General features: G+C 37.4%; 1 protein-coding gene across 1 annotated transcript in view; it reads right to left on the reverse strand.

The window, feature by feature from the left end:
• RAPGEF6 (Rap guanine nucleotide exchange factor 6) overlaps positions 1-15,418 on the reverse strand; it is a 134,833-nt gene that overhangs the window by 18,918 nt on the left and 100,497 nt on the right. The window contains 8 exon segments of the mRNA XM_017847862.1: positions 1,060-1,271; positions 6,843-6,852; positions 7,480-7,531; positions 7,534-7,568; positions 7,571-7,609; positions 7,612-7,672; positions 7,675-7,895; positions 10,135-10,377. Coding sequence (XP_017703351.1) covers positions 1,060-1,271; positions 6,843-6,852; positions 7,480-7,531; positions 7,534-7,568; positions 7,571-7,609; positions 7,612-7,672; positions 7,675-7,895; positions 10,135-10,377 — 873 coding nt within the window.

Consider the following 15,418-nt stretch of genomic DNA (forward strand, 5'->3'; position numbering starts at 1 on the left):
AAGAAACAAAAACAAAACCCCACACTTAAGTCATATTAGGCAAAACTAGGAAAAACTTAAGAAAAAACAAAATCATAACAGCCAATATCAAACAAAGGCAGATACCAGTTAAACCAACAGCAAATAAAACTGCAAGCTAACTTCTCAACATTAATAGTGGAAGGCACAGAACAATTGAATGTCATTTCAAAGCCTTCAAAGAAGATAGCTGACAACCAAAAATTCTCTGAAAATGAAGTAAAGGCATTTTCAGATAAACAAACATTAAGAGATATTCATCACCAGCAAACCAGCACTTAAGAAGAATACTAAACAGTGTTCTATAAGGCCAAAAAACTATGCCCAGCAATATGGAAGCTCTGAAATGCAAGAATGAATAAAAAATAATAGTAACAACAACAAAAGTAAATATACAGGCAAGGTTAAATACTTTATTAAGCAACAATATCTTCTGAGAGTTAAAAGCACAGCAACAACTGCAACAACATCAGGAGATGAACAAATGGAACTGTTTTTTTTTTTTTTGGAGATGGAGTCTCGCTCTGTTGCCCAGGCTGGAGGGTAGTGGTGCCACCTCAGTTCATTGCAAGTTCTGCCTTCCAGGCTCCTGCCATTCTCCCGCCTCAGCCTCCCAAGTAGCTGGGACTACAGGCACCTGCCACCAGGCCCAGCTAATTTTTTGTATTTTTAGTATAGACAGGGTTTCACTGTGTTAGCCAGGATGGTCTTGGCTAACCACCTGCTCTGGTCTTGTGATCCACCTGCTCTGGTCTCTCAAAGTGCTGGGATTACAGGTGTAAGCCACTGTGTCCGGCTGAGCAAATGGAATTTAAGTGGTCTAAGTTCCTTGCATTATCTGATACAGAAAAAAGTACTAATAAATATTAAACTAATTAACACATATGTATGGAATGACATCTAATTCAACACTAGAAAAATGGTAAAATAGTGTATAGTTACCAAGTTAATAGAATAGGAAAAATATCATACACAATAATCAATTCAGGTAGACTTTAGATAAACCATACGGTAAAACATCAATAAATAATGTTTTCATACCTTCATGTAGAAATGTCATATCTTTCTTGACAACAGGGAAGAGTGGAATAATTGGAGGCTGCATACTTTGACTACTAAGAATATTTCTATACTTGGCCATGTTTCTAGATGGATCAAAAATGTCTTGTAGATCTTGAAGATGTTTCTCATATTTGCTTGGTAACTTTTCCCAAGTGCCTCTGAGTCGTGCTACAGATGCCAGGTTCAAGCCACTGCCAAAGACGAGAAAAGAAACATTAAAAAGAAACTTGGGAGCAGAGGTGGACTCAGGTCAGTATACACACCATTTTCTCTAATAAAACTAAAAATAACAAGGGACATATTTTAATATATTGAAATAAACAGAGAAAAACTATGAAAAAAATAAATAAGAGACTCCTTGATCTTACAACAAGAACTTCTTTCGGAGGAACTATAATGTTTGCCTATAGTTGTACACCTACATAGCATTTATTTTACAGTTTCATTTAAGTGACAGAATAATACCACAAAATAGACATTCAACTTAAAAAAAAACTTCAAGCAACACAATGTTGCTTCTTTTTTTTATTTTTATTTTTATTTTTTTTAGTAGAGACGGGGTTTCACCGTGTTAGCCAGGATGGTCTCGATCTCCTGACCTCGTGATCCGCCCGTTTCGGCCTCCCAAAGTGCTGGGATTACAGGCTTGAGCCACCGCGCCCGGCCAATGTTGCTTCTTTTACTTAGAAATAACTTTATGGAGACATTAACTATTTTAAAGCAGTTTAAGTAATGCTGAGAGCAACCGTTAAATTATAATGGGGGCTAATTCTGCACCTTAGGAAGCCTTTTTTTCCCCTGTGATTTTGTTCCAATACATCCATATTCCTAGGTTCTAATTCTGTTCACTAAGCCTCCAGATATTCAATGTCTCCCTTCCATAGGATTTTAAATAAGCTCAGATATTCCCTAACTTGAAAACATAATTCATGCCAATTAGGCTGCAAGTCTTTGTGAATTCTTTACCTCTACAGTACCATCACATAGGTAGGTTGCCAAATGAATAGTGTATATACAGTGCCTCAATTTTCTTATCAGCAAATCCTGCTTCTCCCCATCTGACTTTTACCCACACCACTGTGTTTAAAATGTTCTCCCGATTTCTGACTTTAAGGCACGGAGTTAGGCATCTTTGTTTCCTTTTGCTTCTCAGAAATCACCCCAAACCACTATAAGAACGTTGAGCAATCAAGACAAATTTCATATCCAACAAAACTAAGAGATACCAAACTCCTAAACACACTAGAAAGGTTGCCAAAAAATAGTCGAGGTCAAACAGGAGTAAGCAAAGCTGATGAAAAATAACGTCTGCAGCTGAAGATATCAACGAAAGCTGACAAACAGTTCTCCAGAGCAGAACTCTTTCTGCCCCGAGGGTAAAAACAACAATCCTTTATTTTATTTATTTATTTGAGACAGAGTCTTGCTCTGTTGCCCAGGCTGGAGTGCGGTGGTGCGATCTCAGCTCACTGCTACCTCTGCCTCCCAGGCTCAAGTGATCCTTGCGCATCAGCCTCCTGAGTAGCTGGAATTACAGGAATTACAGGTGTGCGCCACAATGCCTGGCTAATTTTTTATATTTTTAGTACAGACAGGGTTTCACCATGTTGGCCAGGCTGGTCTTGAACTCCTGAGCTCAAGTAATCTGCCTGCCTTGGCCTCCCAAAGTGCTGAGATTACAGGCATGAGCCACCATGCCCAGCCAACAATCCTTTATTTGGCATAGCACACAGTGATACACTTTGGTACAAATCTGTTTGAGACAGGCGAGAAGGCAGAGAAACTCTGAGTTATAAGCAGCCCTAATGCTACCACAATCTCCATTTACTAAGAAAAAGTAAAGGATAAAACAATTAACATACAAGGCTAACTCCTGCTACCGTGGAATACTGCTGCACAGATCCACTTACATGCAGATTTTTTTCAGTAAATTCAGTCACCCCTCCATATCTGAGTGTTCCACATTCACAACCAAATGTGGATCAAACATACAGTTTCCTTGGATGTGAAACCTGATAATACAGAGGGCTAACTTTTTGTATCCTCAAGTTCCTCAGGGTCAACTGCAGGACTTGAGTATGTGAGGATTGTGCTATCTGTGAGAAACCATGGAATGAATGCCCCACAGACACTGAGGGACAATGGCATCATTTAATATGAAGCACCAGCAGATGAAAATAGACAAAATAGAGAAATAGCTATTAATAAATGGAATGAGAGACGTAAAGCTATCATTCGTCAAAGAAAATTAAATTGTTTAACTCAAAACTCCAAAAATATTAACTGAAAAGTATTAGAAGCATGAAGAATGCAGTAAGGTACTAGGTACAACATTGATATTTATAAGCATTAGAATACTCAGGCAGAAACAGTTAGAAAACTTAAGGATCCCATTCATAATATAAGGATCCCATTCACAACAGCAATAAAAGATATTAAACATTCAAACAAATGTTCAAGATTTACATGAACACCATTATAAAATTGATATGGTTTGGTTCTGTGTCCCCACCCAAATTTCATGTGGAATTTTAATCCCCACATGTCAGGGGAAGGACACAGTGGGAGGTGACTGGGTCATGGGGACAGATTTCCCCTATACTGTTCTCATGATAATCAGTGAGTTCTCAAGAGATCCGATGGTTTAAAAGTGTGGCACTTTCCCCCTCGCTCGCTCTCTCTGCTGCTGCGTAAGACATGCCATGTTTGCCCTTTGCCTTCCACCATGGTAGTATGCTTCCTGAGGCCTCCCCAGACATGGGGAACTGTGAGTCAATTAAACCTCTTTTCTTTATAAATTACCAGTCTCATGTATTTCTATATAGCAGTGTGAAAACAGACTAACAAAACAACTCCACAGAGGAAATAAAAGAAAATTGAAACAAGTGGAATAAGTGTTCTTGGATGGCAAAAGCCATTGTACAAAGCTATCAAATGTCCACTAAATTAATCTAGGTATTTAATGTAATCTCAATGAAAACATCAACAAAACTTTTATTTTTTATTTTTATTTATTTATTTTTGAGACGGAGTCTTGCTCTGTCACCCAGGCTGGAGTGCAGTGGCATGATCTTGGCTCACTGCAACCTCCACCTCCTGGGTTCAAGCGATTCTTCTGCCTCAGCCTCCTGAGTAGCTGGGATTACAGGCATGTGCCACCACACCCGGCTCATTTTTTTGTATTTTTAGTAGAGACGAGGTTTCACCATGTTGGTCAGGCTGGTCTAGAACTCCTCAACTTGTGATCTGCCTGCGTTGGCTGCCCAAAGTGGGATTACAGGTGTGAGCCACTGCGCCCAGACATCAACAAAACTTTTTAAAAGAACTACATAAATTGATTCTAAAGTTGATATGAAACAAATAAACATGCCAGAAATAGCCAAAGAAAAGTAGGAAGAGAGTCATGAGAGGTTTGACTAGCCCTACCAGACCTTAAAACCTACTTTACCACTTCAGCAATCAAAACAGTAAATAAATAGACAAATCAATGAAGCAAAGAGTGGAGACATAAACCCAAATATGTATTAGATTTCAATACATAATAGATGGCATTGTATATTTTAGAAAAAAAGATTAATGATGTTGGGTGAAGAAGTCATTTGGAACAAAGATATATTTCCTTATCTCACTGTTTACAGAAAAATGAATTCAAGATTAATAAAAAAATGTCATTTAGGGTGTTCTAAGAGCTCTCAATGTATTAGCTCATTGAATATTCTTAATCCTATGAGGTATGAACTACCAGGATTTCCCATCTGACAAATGAGGAAACTCAGTTCACACAGTCAACAAGTGCCAACACTGGATTCAGACCTAGGCAATTCTGTGTTCTTCACTAACCACAAAAAGCAGAAACTCCAGGAGGAAAAAAAAAAATAATACATCTACATAAAAATAAAACAATTTCTACATGGCAAAAGTAAACACCACACACTGTTTTAAATAGCCAGAGGCTGGAAATTTAGAAATATCCATAACGTGTACTCCACAATACAAAGGAGTACTTTGTAGTTGTTTAAAAAAAAAAAAATGAGACAACTTTATAAGTACTGATGTAAAATAATCTCCAAGATAAATTAAACAAAATAAGCCAAGGTAGTTCTAAATATACATTTATATGCTTGCTATATGCATAGAGTATTTCTCGAATGAAAAAAGGTAACAGTATCTCTGGGGAGAGGAATTTGGGTGGATTAGGGACTGAGTGAGAGAGTTACTTTCACTGCGTACTCTTTTAGTATCTTTAAAGTTTTTCCCATGTACATGTCATGTCTATTCAAAAGTTAAAATTATATAATTATAAAAGTTATTAATTATAGCCAGAGCAGAATGATTCACCTTTGCCATCTCTGCTGAAAAGAGTATATTCTTTGATCTGCCTGAATAGGAAGTACAAGAATACAAAGCAATTATCTTAAAAAGAATACAAAAGAAACAAAGCAATTATTTTTACATGAGCTATGAAAATGTGCAGAACAAATATTCTTTGTAACAAAACAAATCTCTTAACCAAACAAAGCCTCTTAACTAAATCTCAGCCCTTTCCTATCCACCCCCTTCTTTGGGCTACTGTTCATCACATCTTCTCTCAAATCACTCAATTTCGTTGGCTTTGATGACATTATCATAACTGTGCTACCCTATTTCTTGTATTGATTATCTATCTCTTTGGCTAGACTCTTTTTCTTTACCCTCACACTGAGTCATCATACTAAGGTATGGTTTTTAGACCTCTAACACTTCCTTTCTATCCTCTTTTCTATACAGAGATCTGTTCTCTCAGTGTCAATCAATTTTCTTCATAGTGGACTCTAAAACTCAGTTCGTAATTTTCAAATTCTTTACTTGATGCTTCCTTTACAAACAGGTTCAATTTCTAGCCTTCCAAGTGTTTATCAGTGGCATCTTTATTCCCGTTTTAGACCTAGCTGTTTAAAAACTGTGATATAGGTGACGTAATCCTTGCATTTTACAGATAAGAAAACCTATCTTCAGTTTTCCACTGACACACCGCTACTATACGGGAGAGGCAGGATTCAAATACCGGTGCAGCTGATTCTAAAGATCACTCTGTTAATCTCTATTCAATACTCCTAGAGTGTTCAGTTCAATTGTAGCCACTGGTTAACTTAATAAAGGCACATCCTATTTCCATGACAGAGTCATGACTAAAGAGTCCCTATAAAGATTCTACTTTTTAATCTTACATGAGGAGTAGAAACAAATAATCATAAATTCTGTGGGGGATGTGTATAGGTAAGATTAGTTCAAGTGGAATTATGCTGCTATTTATAAGTACATCATAGACCTAACTACAACTCCTCTCCCTTTTAAAATTAAACTTGTTTTAAGAAGAATCCCTTTGTCGATCTACAGTGTGCTAAATAAAGGTCAGAAAATAAATTACCTACAATTAACTTCTCATAATAAGTGGGGAGAAGGAGTGGGACAGCTCACGTAATTATCTACACTTCCTGGGCTTATGAATGTCAAAATATGTTTATTATTCTAATGGCCTAACTTGCTTGAGGAATACCACATCCAGTGATACCTCAAGTAGTGCCTGGAAAACAGGAAGAGCTTACCAAATGGTTGCTATTACTATTATCGATGTTGTTGTTTCAAAATAGCAACTTTAGGTCAAAGTACTGATACCATACTGTGATTTTGCAGCATCAAATCATAGTGAGGCAGGTACTTAAAAAAACCACAGTACAGAAGTCTAATGACAAAGACCAGCCACTGGGCACATATCTGAAGACGATATAATCACTCAAGGCGGGGGCTTGGGGGTTAGGGGAGAGAGAAAAATTAGAAGGCAATCACCCACTTTCATTTACAAAAAAGAAGAGAAAGATGGAAGAAATAAAAATAGAGGCCGGGCGCGGTGGCTCACGCCTGTAATCCCAGCACTTTGGGAGGCCCACGCGGGCAGATCACGAGGCCAGGAGATTGAGACCATCCTGGCTAACACAGTGAAAACCTGTCTCTACTAAAAATACAAAAAAATTAGCCGGGCGTGGTGGCGGGTGCCTGTAGTTCCAGCTACCCTGCAGGCTGAGGCAGGAGAAAGGCGTGAACCCGGCAGGTGGAGCTTGCAGTGAGCCAAGATCGAGCCACTGCACTCCAGCCTGGGCGACAGAGTCAGACTCTGTCTCAAAAAATAAATAAATTAAGTAAATAATAAATAAATAAATAAATTAAAAAGTAAAATTAGAAAAAGCCAAGTACCCCAGAATGGAAAAGACATTAAATCTAACAACACTTCAATAACAGGCATATTAACGGAACATTTCTTTTCATAGGCATTTTAATACCTAAGCAGAAAATCAGTTCAGTGTAATGACAAAACCATACAGACATTTGTACCGGGGTTGTACCAACTTACCTTATTATTGCAAAACATGGAATGAAGTTCGTTACATTCTCGACACGTGAAGTGCAATTTTAAGGTTAAAAATGCTTAATAATCTTCATTCGTTTGAGTGATTTGCTTCGTTAAAAATTTCTGAGCAATCCCAGAATGTCCTTGGTTTACAATGTCCTCAAACCTCTTTCAAGTGAGTTTTCCTGTTTTGGAATTTAACTTAAAAGGTCATGGCGCGGAGGTGTGTACTCAGTCGGTCAATATTACGAAACGAAATCAAAGTCCGCTCATTGACAGCTGGGGTGGCACTCAATGGTACTTAGCTGCAGCATGGATAGCTGGCTTTTCTTAACCAGTTCTTGAGCATTCTTCATCGTGAACATAAGGGTTTCTGTTTCCATGGTTATTTTTTAAATCAATACCTAAATGGAAAAATTTTTTAAATAAATGTATTCGTAAATATGATTAAGAGTGAGCACTTTTCCTCTTTTTGTTGTGTAAATATCATTTTATTGTTATAACTTTTAGCCGGCCGGGAGCGGGTGGCCAAGCCTGTAATCCCCAGCACTTTTGGGAGTCCGAGGACGGCGGATCACAAGGTCAGGAGGATCGAGGACCACCCTGCTAATACGGTGAAACCCCGTCTTACTAAAGAATACAAAAAACTAGCCGGGCGACGGAGGCGGGCGCCTGTAGTCCCAGCTACTTGGGAGGCTGAGGGCAGGGAGAATGGCGTAAACCCGGGAGGCGGAGCTTGCAGTGAGCTGAGATCTGGGCCACCGCACTCCAGCCTTGGGCGACAGAGCAGACTCTGTCTCAAAATAAATTAAAAAAAAAAAAAAAAAAAAAAAAAAAACTTTTAGCCAAAAATATTCATTTACAGATAAAATGAAAAATTAACATTTTAAATAGAAGAATGAGAAGTCTGTCTCTTATTCCACCAACCGGCATCTATTAAAGAGTAAATATAATGTTATGTCATGAACTTAATCATTTTAGAAACTATCTATGAGACACTATTTTAGGTACTGGCCTTGCCCTCGTAAAGCTTTTATTTTACTGTTTTATCTGACAGATGGTTGGTACTATGTAAGTATTTGTTTATGAACAGCATGAATTCTAATTAAGGCAAAATAAATTCCTGAATCAAGATGGTTAAAAATCTCTATTCAGAAGTTACTGCATTCATTTCCTTTTTAAATAAATTTCCAAGTGAAGCAAGAAGAATGAAATCTACAAAGGAGGGGAAACACTTCCACTAATGGTTTCTCCCTTGTTAAATACAAAACCTCATTCCAGCAAGTGGCACTGATCAGTAACATACACTAAGACCTATATTTTCCTTTCTTCTCTTTAGATCAACAATTCTACAGCACTTAAAAGCTAAGAGACAGGAAACATCTTGTGAAGGGATGTTACTAAGGAAAAGAGGTAATGTATCACATGCTTTTACTTCACTCTTTTCTAATAATCCAACTTGATTTAAGCCTAAGTTTGTATCCATCTATCCATCTATTTTTTACTGTCAAGAAACTCTTTTTTCTGCTTTTAGACTGTTCAAACGCCTAAGATAATGCCATAAAAAATAGTGTTGAAACTCATTATGCTATATGTAATAATGTTGATAAGGTATGGTAGACTTAGTAACTCACTTAATCCTTACAACATTCCCATGAGGTATATTCTATTATTATTATCCTCATTTTATGGATGAGGAAATTCAGGCAGAGAAGCTACATAACTTGCTCAAGGTCACATAGCCAGAGCTGGGATTTGAATGTGGGCAGTCTGAATCCAGGGTCTATGTTCTTAACCACTACGTATAAGCCAGCAAAACAGAGTTAACTCATTCTCATTTCACAGCAACCATGGCATGCAGTCACTGTGAGCTTTCTAAGGATCTTGTTCTACATATGAAACTGGGTTACCAAAAAGATTATTCTCAGAGTGGTTGGGCGCAGTGGATCACGCTTGTAATGCCAGCACTTTGGGAGGCGAGGCAGGCAGATCACTTGAGGTAAGTTGAGACCAGCCTGGCCAACATGGTGAAACCTCGTCTCTACTAAAAACACAAAATTAGCCAGGCATGGTGGCATGTGCCTGTAGTCCCAGGTACTCAGAAGGCTGAGGCAGGAGAACCGCTTGAACCTGGGAGGTGGAGGTTGCAGTGAGCTGAGATCATGCCACTGCACTCCAGCCTGGGCGACAGAGGGAGACTCCATCTAAAAAAAAAAAAAAAAAAAGATTATTCTCAGAGAAAATTACCAGAGTAAGGAACAAATGTACTACAGAAATAATCTAGTTTATTAAATAATTTTCAGAACACATTTTAAAAACTTTAAAATTTTCCTGCATATTCATAAAAGGAAAACTACTTAGAAAAAGAACTGTGAAAACCATGGCTTCTTTCGCCAAAGTACATACCGGCCACATTAAAAATACATTCATTCAGATATATATGAAGATCTGTATCATTCAGTTCCCTCTATAAAAAACAGGAACTAGATTATATCAGTGGTTCTAAGAGTTTATTTTAGCAGGAGTGATAAGATATTTTATCAAGCTGTCTTCTACAGTGAATTTAGCAGCACTAAAACATGATGATGTTTCTACTTACAACATCTGTTTTAACAGGAAATCGTCAAAAGCACATCTACAAATAAGCACATCCACTAATAAGCTTATTCACCTTCCATTGAGTTGAATTCTATCAGCTAATTTGGAGAACTGATCTGGAAGTCTTCTCTGTTTTATGACACCCTCAGGAGTAACAGAAACTTCACAGAGAGAGTATGTGTCGGATGCACCGGTCAAACCAAATTCATGAACGGCATGACAAACTACTTCTTTAGCTGTAGTGTCTTTACTGATGATAATGTAGCAACTTTGCTGATCCACTTTGAAAACTCTTATAACTTGATCAGGAATATCTACATAAATAGAAAGATATGCCTTGTTATTTTTTTTAAATTACTTTTAAACCCTTCAAAAAACAATGTGAATCACAATGATCCCTCTGAACACTGAAATATACATTTCTATTTCACAATATTAACAGAAGTCACTGTTGCATTTATTGATAAATATATCTATTTTTTTTTTTCAGATAACAAATCATTGATAGAAAAACCCAAAGACAAACCTTGGGCTCATACTATATATATGATTTGGAAGCCAGAATTTTTTTCATTTAATAGTTTATAAAACATTTTAATGTCATTATATTCTTCTACAAAACTATTTTTAATGAAGACATAGTACTCCATAATATATATTTTATATATTTCAATTATCCAAATCCTTAATGACATTTAGATTGCTTACCACTTTCTATTATTATAAATGACATGATATGCCCGTTACCCCCTGTCAAAAGTAAGTAAGCCTCTGCAGGCAATCTAATTACTTCCTCAGTGAAAATTCTCAAAAACAGAACTCCTGAGTTAGAAGGTATACATAGTTTTAAGGTTTCTGAAATATACTGCCAAACTGTTCTCCACAGAGGTTATAATATTTTATAATCCTAGAGTGTAAGGGAACAAATTTGGTCACATCCTTAAAAAAACTGTGTATTAATGTTTTGTTTTGCTTTCCCATTTCATAAACCTTATTCTTTTCCTCCCTCTAAAAATAATATCATTATTTTTTCATTTCTTTGGTTACTGGTAAGACTCAGTAACTGATAATGGTTTAATGAACCATTATTTATTTTAAAATACTTTTGGTATCCTTTATGTTTTTTTCCTAATGTACTGTAGTAAATAACAACACTTAGTCAACTATGAAGTGGAAAATGCTTAGTTTCTATATTTTATTTATTTTTAACACAGGAAAATTTTAAATGCTCACCTGGTGAAATCTTAGTCTTTGCCCTTGTAACTTCTGCTCTTAGTAGAAAAATTTGAGACAATGTTTATATGATAAGCACATGTAAAAAATAATATTCCACCCCCCCTTGTTCTATCTTATTTCTTTTTGTCATTATAGAACTCTGGACCAACGTTCAACATGATAAGTTAATATTTAATATAATTAAATGTAAGTGAAAAGTGACTTTATAGCATGAACAAATGCTAAAAATTTTCCCAATGACAATAAATTACTGTTGCAAAAGTTTCCTTTTTTAAAAATTAGGAATACAGGCTGGGCATGACTCACACCTATAATCCCAGGCCTTTGGGAAGCTGAAACTGGAGGATCACTTGAACCCAGGATTTTGAGACCAGCCTGGATATATAGCAAGACTTTGTCTCTATAAAAACTTTTTAAAAATTAGCTGGCTGTGGTGGCACATTCTTGTAGTTCCAGCTACTCGGGAGGCGGAAGTGGGAGAATCACTTGAGCCTGGGAGGTTGAAGCTGCAGTGAACTGAGATCATGCCACTGCACTCCACTCTGAGTAACAGAGCAAGACCCAGTCTCAAAAGAGAAAAAAAAATTAGGGAATATATATTACTGTGGCTTTTTTGTATGTGTGTGATGACTGCAGTGGGGGCAGGGTGGAAGATTTTGGGGGCTCAAGTAATTATACAGTTTGTCCAACATCACCTTCTTAGCATCATGGACACTGTTAACCTTTAGAGGAAAAAAAAAATGACAAATTTATCTCAGAATGTCCTGAGGTATAATCCCTGGTATAAAAGGGAGAAATGGAACAGATACAGATATGGCAGGAAATATTTTCATAAAATATTTTTTTTGGTCCTCTTGAGACTGAGGACCAAAAAAAAAAAGACTTGCTCTGAGGACTGAAAGATTCAACTGAATATACATGAATATAATTCCAGGGACAAGCGGTCTTAGCCAACATATGTTGAATGTTCTGGGTCCTGTCAAGTTAAAAGTAGAATACTTCATCCACTCAGGTTCCTTCTGTAACAAGGATGCATCAAACTCTCTTTCCTCAATGTATTAAGAAATCTGAGTTATCAAATGCACCTTGTTCAGATTTCATTCTGATGAGCCAATCCTTAGTAGGCTGCTGACATCATCAGGTTTTTAAACCTACAAGGTGGGACTGTTTCAAGATTCACCAAAATCAGAGATACTTCTTGAAATGGTTTGGCTGTGTCCCCAACCAAATCTCATCTTGAATTGTTAACTCCCACAATTCCCACATGTCATGGGAGGGAGCCAGTGGGAGGTAACTGAATCATGGGGGCGAGTCTTTCTCATGCTGTTCTCACAATAGTGAGTAAGTTTCACGAGATCTGATGGTTTTAAAAAGAGGAGTTCCCCTGCACAAACTGTCTTTGCCTGCTGTCATCCAAGATGTGACTTGCTCCTCCTTGCTTTCTGCCAGGATTGTGAGGCTTCCCCAGCCACGTGGAACCGTTAAGTGCATTAAATCTCTTTCCTTTGTAAATTGCCCCGTCGTGGGTATGTCTTTATCAGCAGCGTGAAAACGGACTAATAACTTCTCTACCCTGTGCTAGAAGATTATTGCAAACAAATGGACATTTCAATTTGCCAAGAGAAATATACTAAACAAATGGGTTTCCACTATCTTTTTAAGTCCATGAAAAAGGAACAAACAATATACTGTGTTATTACCGGTACTGTTGCTACCCTCTTCATAAAAGTAGGTCCCAGCCATCCTGGGCTCCAGAATTGAATCATTTTACTAGATCTTTGGGGGCTGAGCCTTAGCCAGTGGTACTGACTGACCTTGAGGGAATGGGGAGATGTTCTGATACCTTTTATTATTTTCTTCAGAGAAATTTATTCACAAAGACAGGGTGGGAATTTGTACACATTTCATGTTCTCTTCCCTTGCTGCTAATACATTGTAACATCTTCTGGGAAGGAGCACACAACTGTGTATCTTGCTGCATAGTGTTAAAAAGTCATACTTTGTTAAAGTGATTTGTCCATGTGAAGGACAAATTGTTGTATGATCACATAAGAGTGATTCAGGTATCACAAATGGATACCTTTAGAACAGATTCATAAATGGGATTATTTAAAGGGTATCCCTTAATCCAAACTCTGATGAAACTGCCAAGGTAACAAATATCAACTTGGAAAAGTGATGGAGAGCCATCAGAGGAAAAACTTTCTCTGCGTCAACATTAATGACAGTGTAAACCTGTATTTTAGAATTGTTACATATATATTATATAATATTCTTTACAAACATGTTTTTTGTTAGTAGGAAAACAACATACATGCCAAGTACAGTACTTGGCATGCAGCACTCAAATGTTAATCGCTTAGATGGTCAATATGTTCCAATAAAGTTGAATCAAAAGGGAAAAAAATGATCCAATCATTTCAAATTTTAGGCACAAAGCTAAAATGCACACAAAAATACAGTACAATTTTAAAAGCAAAACAGACATTTAAAAAGAATCTTGGAAGCCAGGGGCGGTGGTTCATGCTTATAATTCTAGCACTTTGCGGGGCTGAGGTGAGCAGACCACTTGAGCCCAGGAGATCAAAACCAGCCTGGGGAACATGGAGAAGCCCTGCCTCCACAAAAATTACAAATGTTATCTGGGCGTGGTGGTGTATGCCTATAGGCCCAGCTACTCGGGAGTCTGAGGTGGGAGGATCACTTGAGCCCAGGAGGTAGAGGTTGCAGTGAGCCGAGATCACACTACTGCAGTCCAGCCTGGGTGACAGAGAGAGACTCTGTCAAAAAAAAAAAAAAATTCCTGGAGGATCAAGATTCATATTTCATGTTTAGAAATCTTATGTAATAGGTAAATAAATTTAATAGAAACCTCAGATATCTAGACTTTCAGCCATAGATGAACTTTCTAGAGAGCTAACTTATAAATCTTATAGCAGTAAAATTAAAAAATGAATACTTGAAGGATGTACGTACTGACTCTGAGATTACACCAAAAATGGGAGAACTTTTAGGTATTTAAGATGATCTCAAAAAAAAAAAGACTGACTCTTCATTCTGCTTTAAATTGTTAATTGATGAATAAATATTTATGAAGTGCCTGTTAAGTGTCAACAGGGTTCCAGGTGATGAAGATACAGTGGTAAGTGAGACACATAAAGCCTCTACTCTCAGGGAATTTACTTACATTCAAGTAAGTAAACATGAGCTCAAGGACAGACAAGACATCAAATAAGGAAGAAAATTCATATAGTGAAAAGCATCACACAGAAAAACAAAGGGTAGTGGTATACTAAGGAGTGAAAAAATTGTTCTGTAAGGAGCCAGATAGTAAACATTTTAAGTTTTGCAGGTCAAGGGGCAAAACACGTATTTTTTAGGCACTTATATAATGAGAAAGAAAACACATGCCCACAAACTAGTTTTTCAAAACTCAACATATAATAATGCATACATAAAACAGGTAAAGATACGTGAACACAAAGATTAGGCAATACTATAAGTGTCTACTAACAGGGACTGGTCAAAAAAATTCTGTTAGCTGTTTAAAAATTTGTGGTAGAATAACACATCTTGAAACAGAAAAGTGTTCAAAGGCATATTGCTAAAGTGAAACAGTTAAGTGGAAGAAAAGTAAAACATCTCATTTGGGGTGCAAGCAATGGCACACACATTTTATGTGCAATGAAATTTCTGGAAGGATATATAAGTAAATTAAGAACTAAATTCTGGGGGAGTGGTGACTTTTACATTCTATCTTATCCTGGCAGTTTAATTTTTTAAAAGCTATGATTGTGTTCCTTTATAATTAAAACTAATAAAATAAGAAATTTTCAGACGGAGCAAGATGGCCGAATAGGAACAGCTCCAGTCTCCAACTCCCAGCACGAGCGACACAGAAGACCAGTGATTTCTGCATTTTCAACTGAGGTACTGGGGTCATCTCACTAGGGAGTGCCGGACAATCGGTGCTGGTCAGCTGCTGCAGCCCAACCAGACCAGCGAGAGCTGAAGCAGGGCGAGGCATCGCCTCACCTAGAAAGCGCAAGGAGGAAGGGAATCCCTTTTCCTAGCCAGGGGAACTGAGACACACAACACCTGGAAAATCGGGTAACTCCC

This window comes from Rhinopithecus bieti, unplaced genomic scaffold (assembly GCF_001698545.2).
Source record: "Rhinopithecus bieti isolate Rb0 unplaced genomic scaffold, ASM169854v2 scaffold_28846, whole genome shotgun sequence".
NCBI classification, from domain to species: Eukaryota; Metazoa; Chordata; class Mammalia; order Primates; family Cercopithecidae; genus Rhinopithecus; species Rhinopithecus bieti.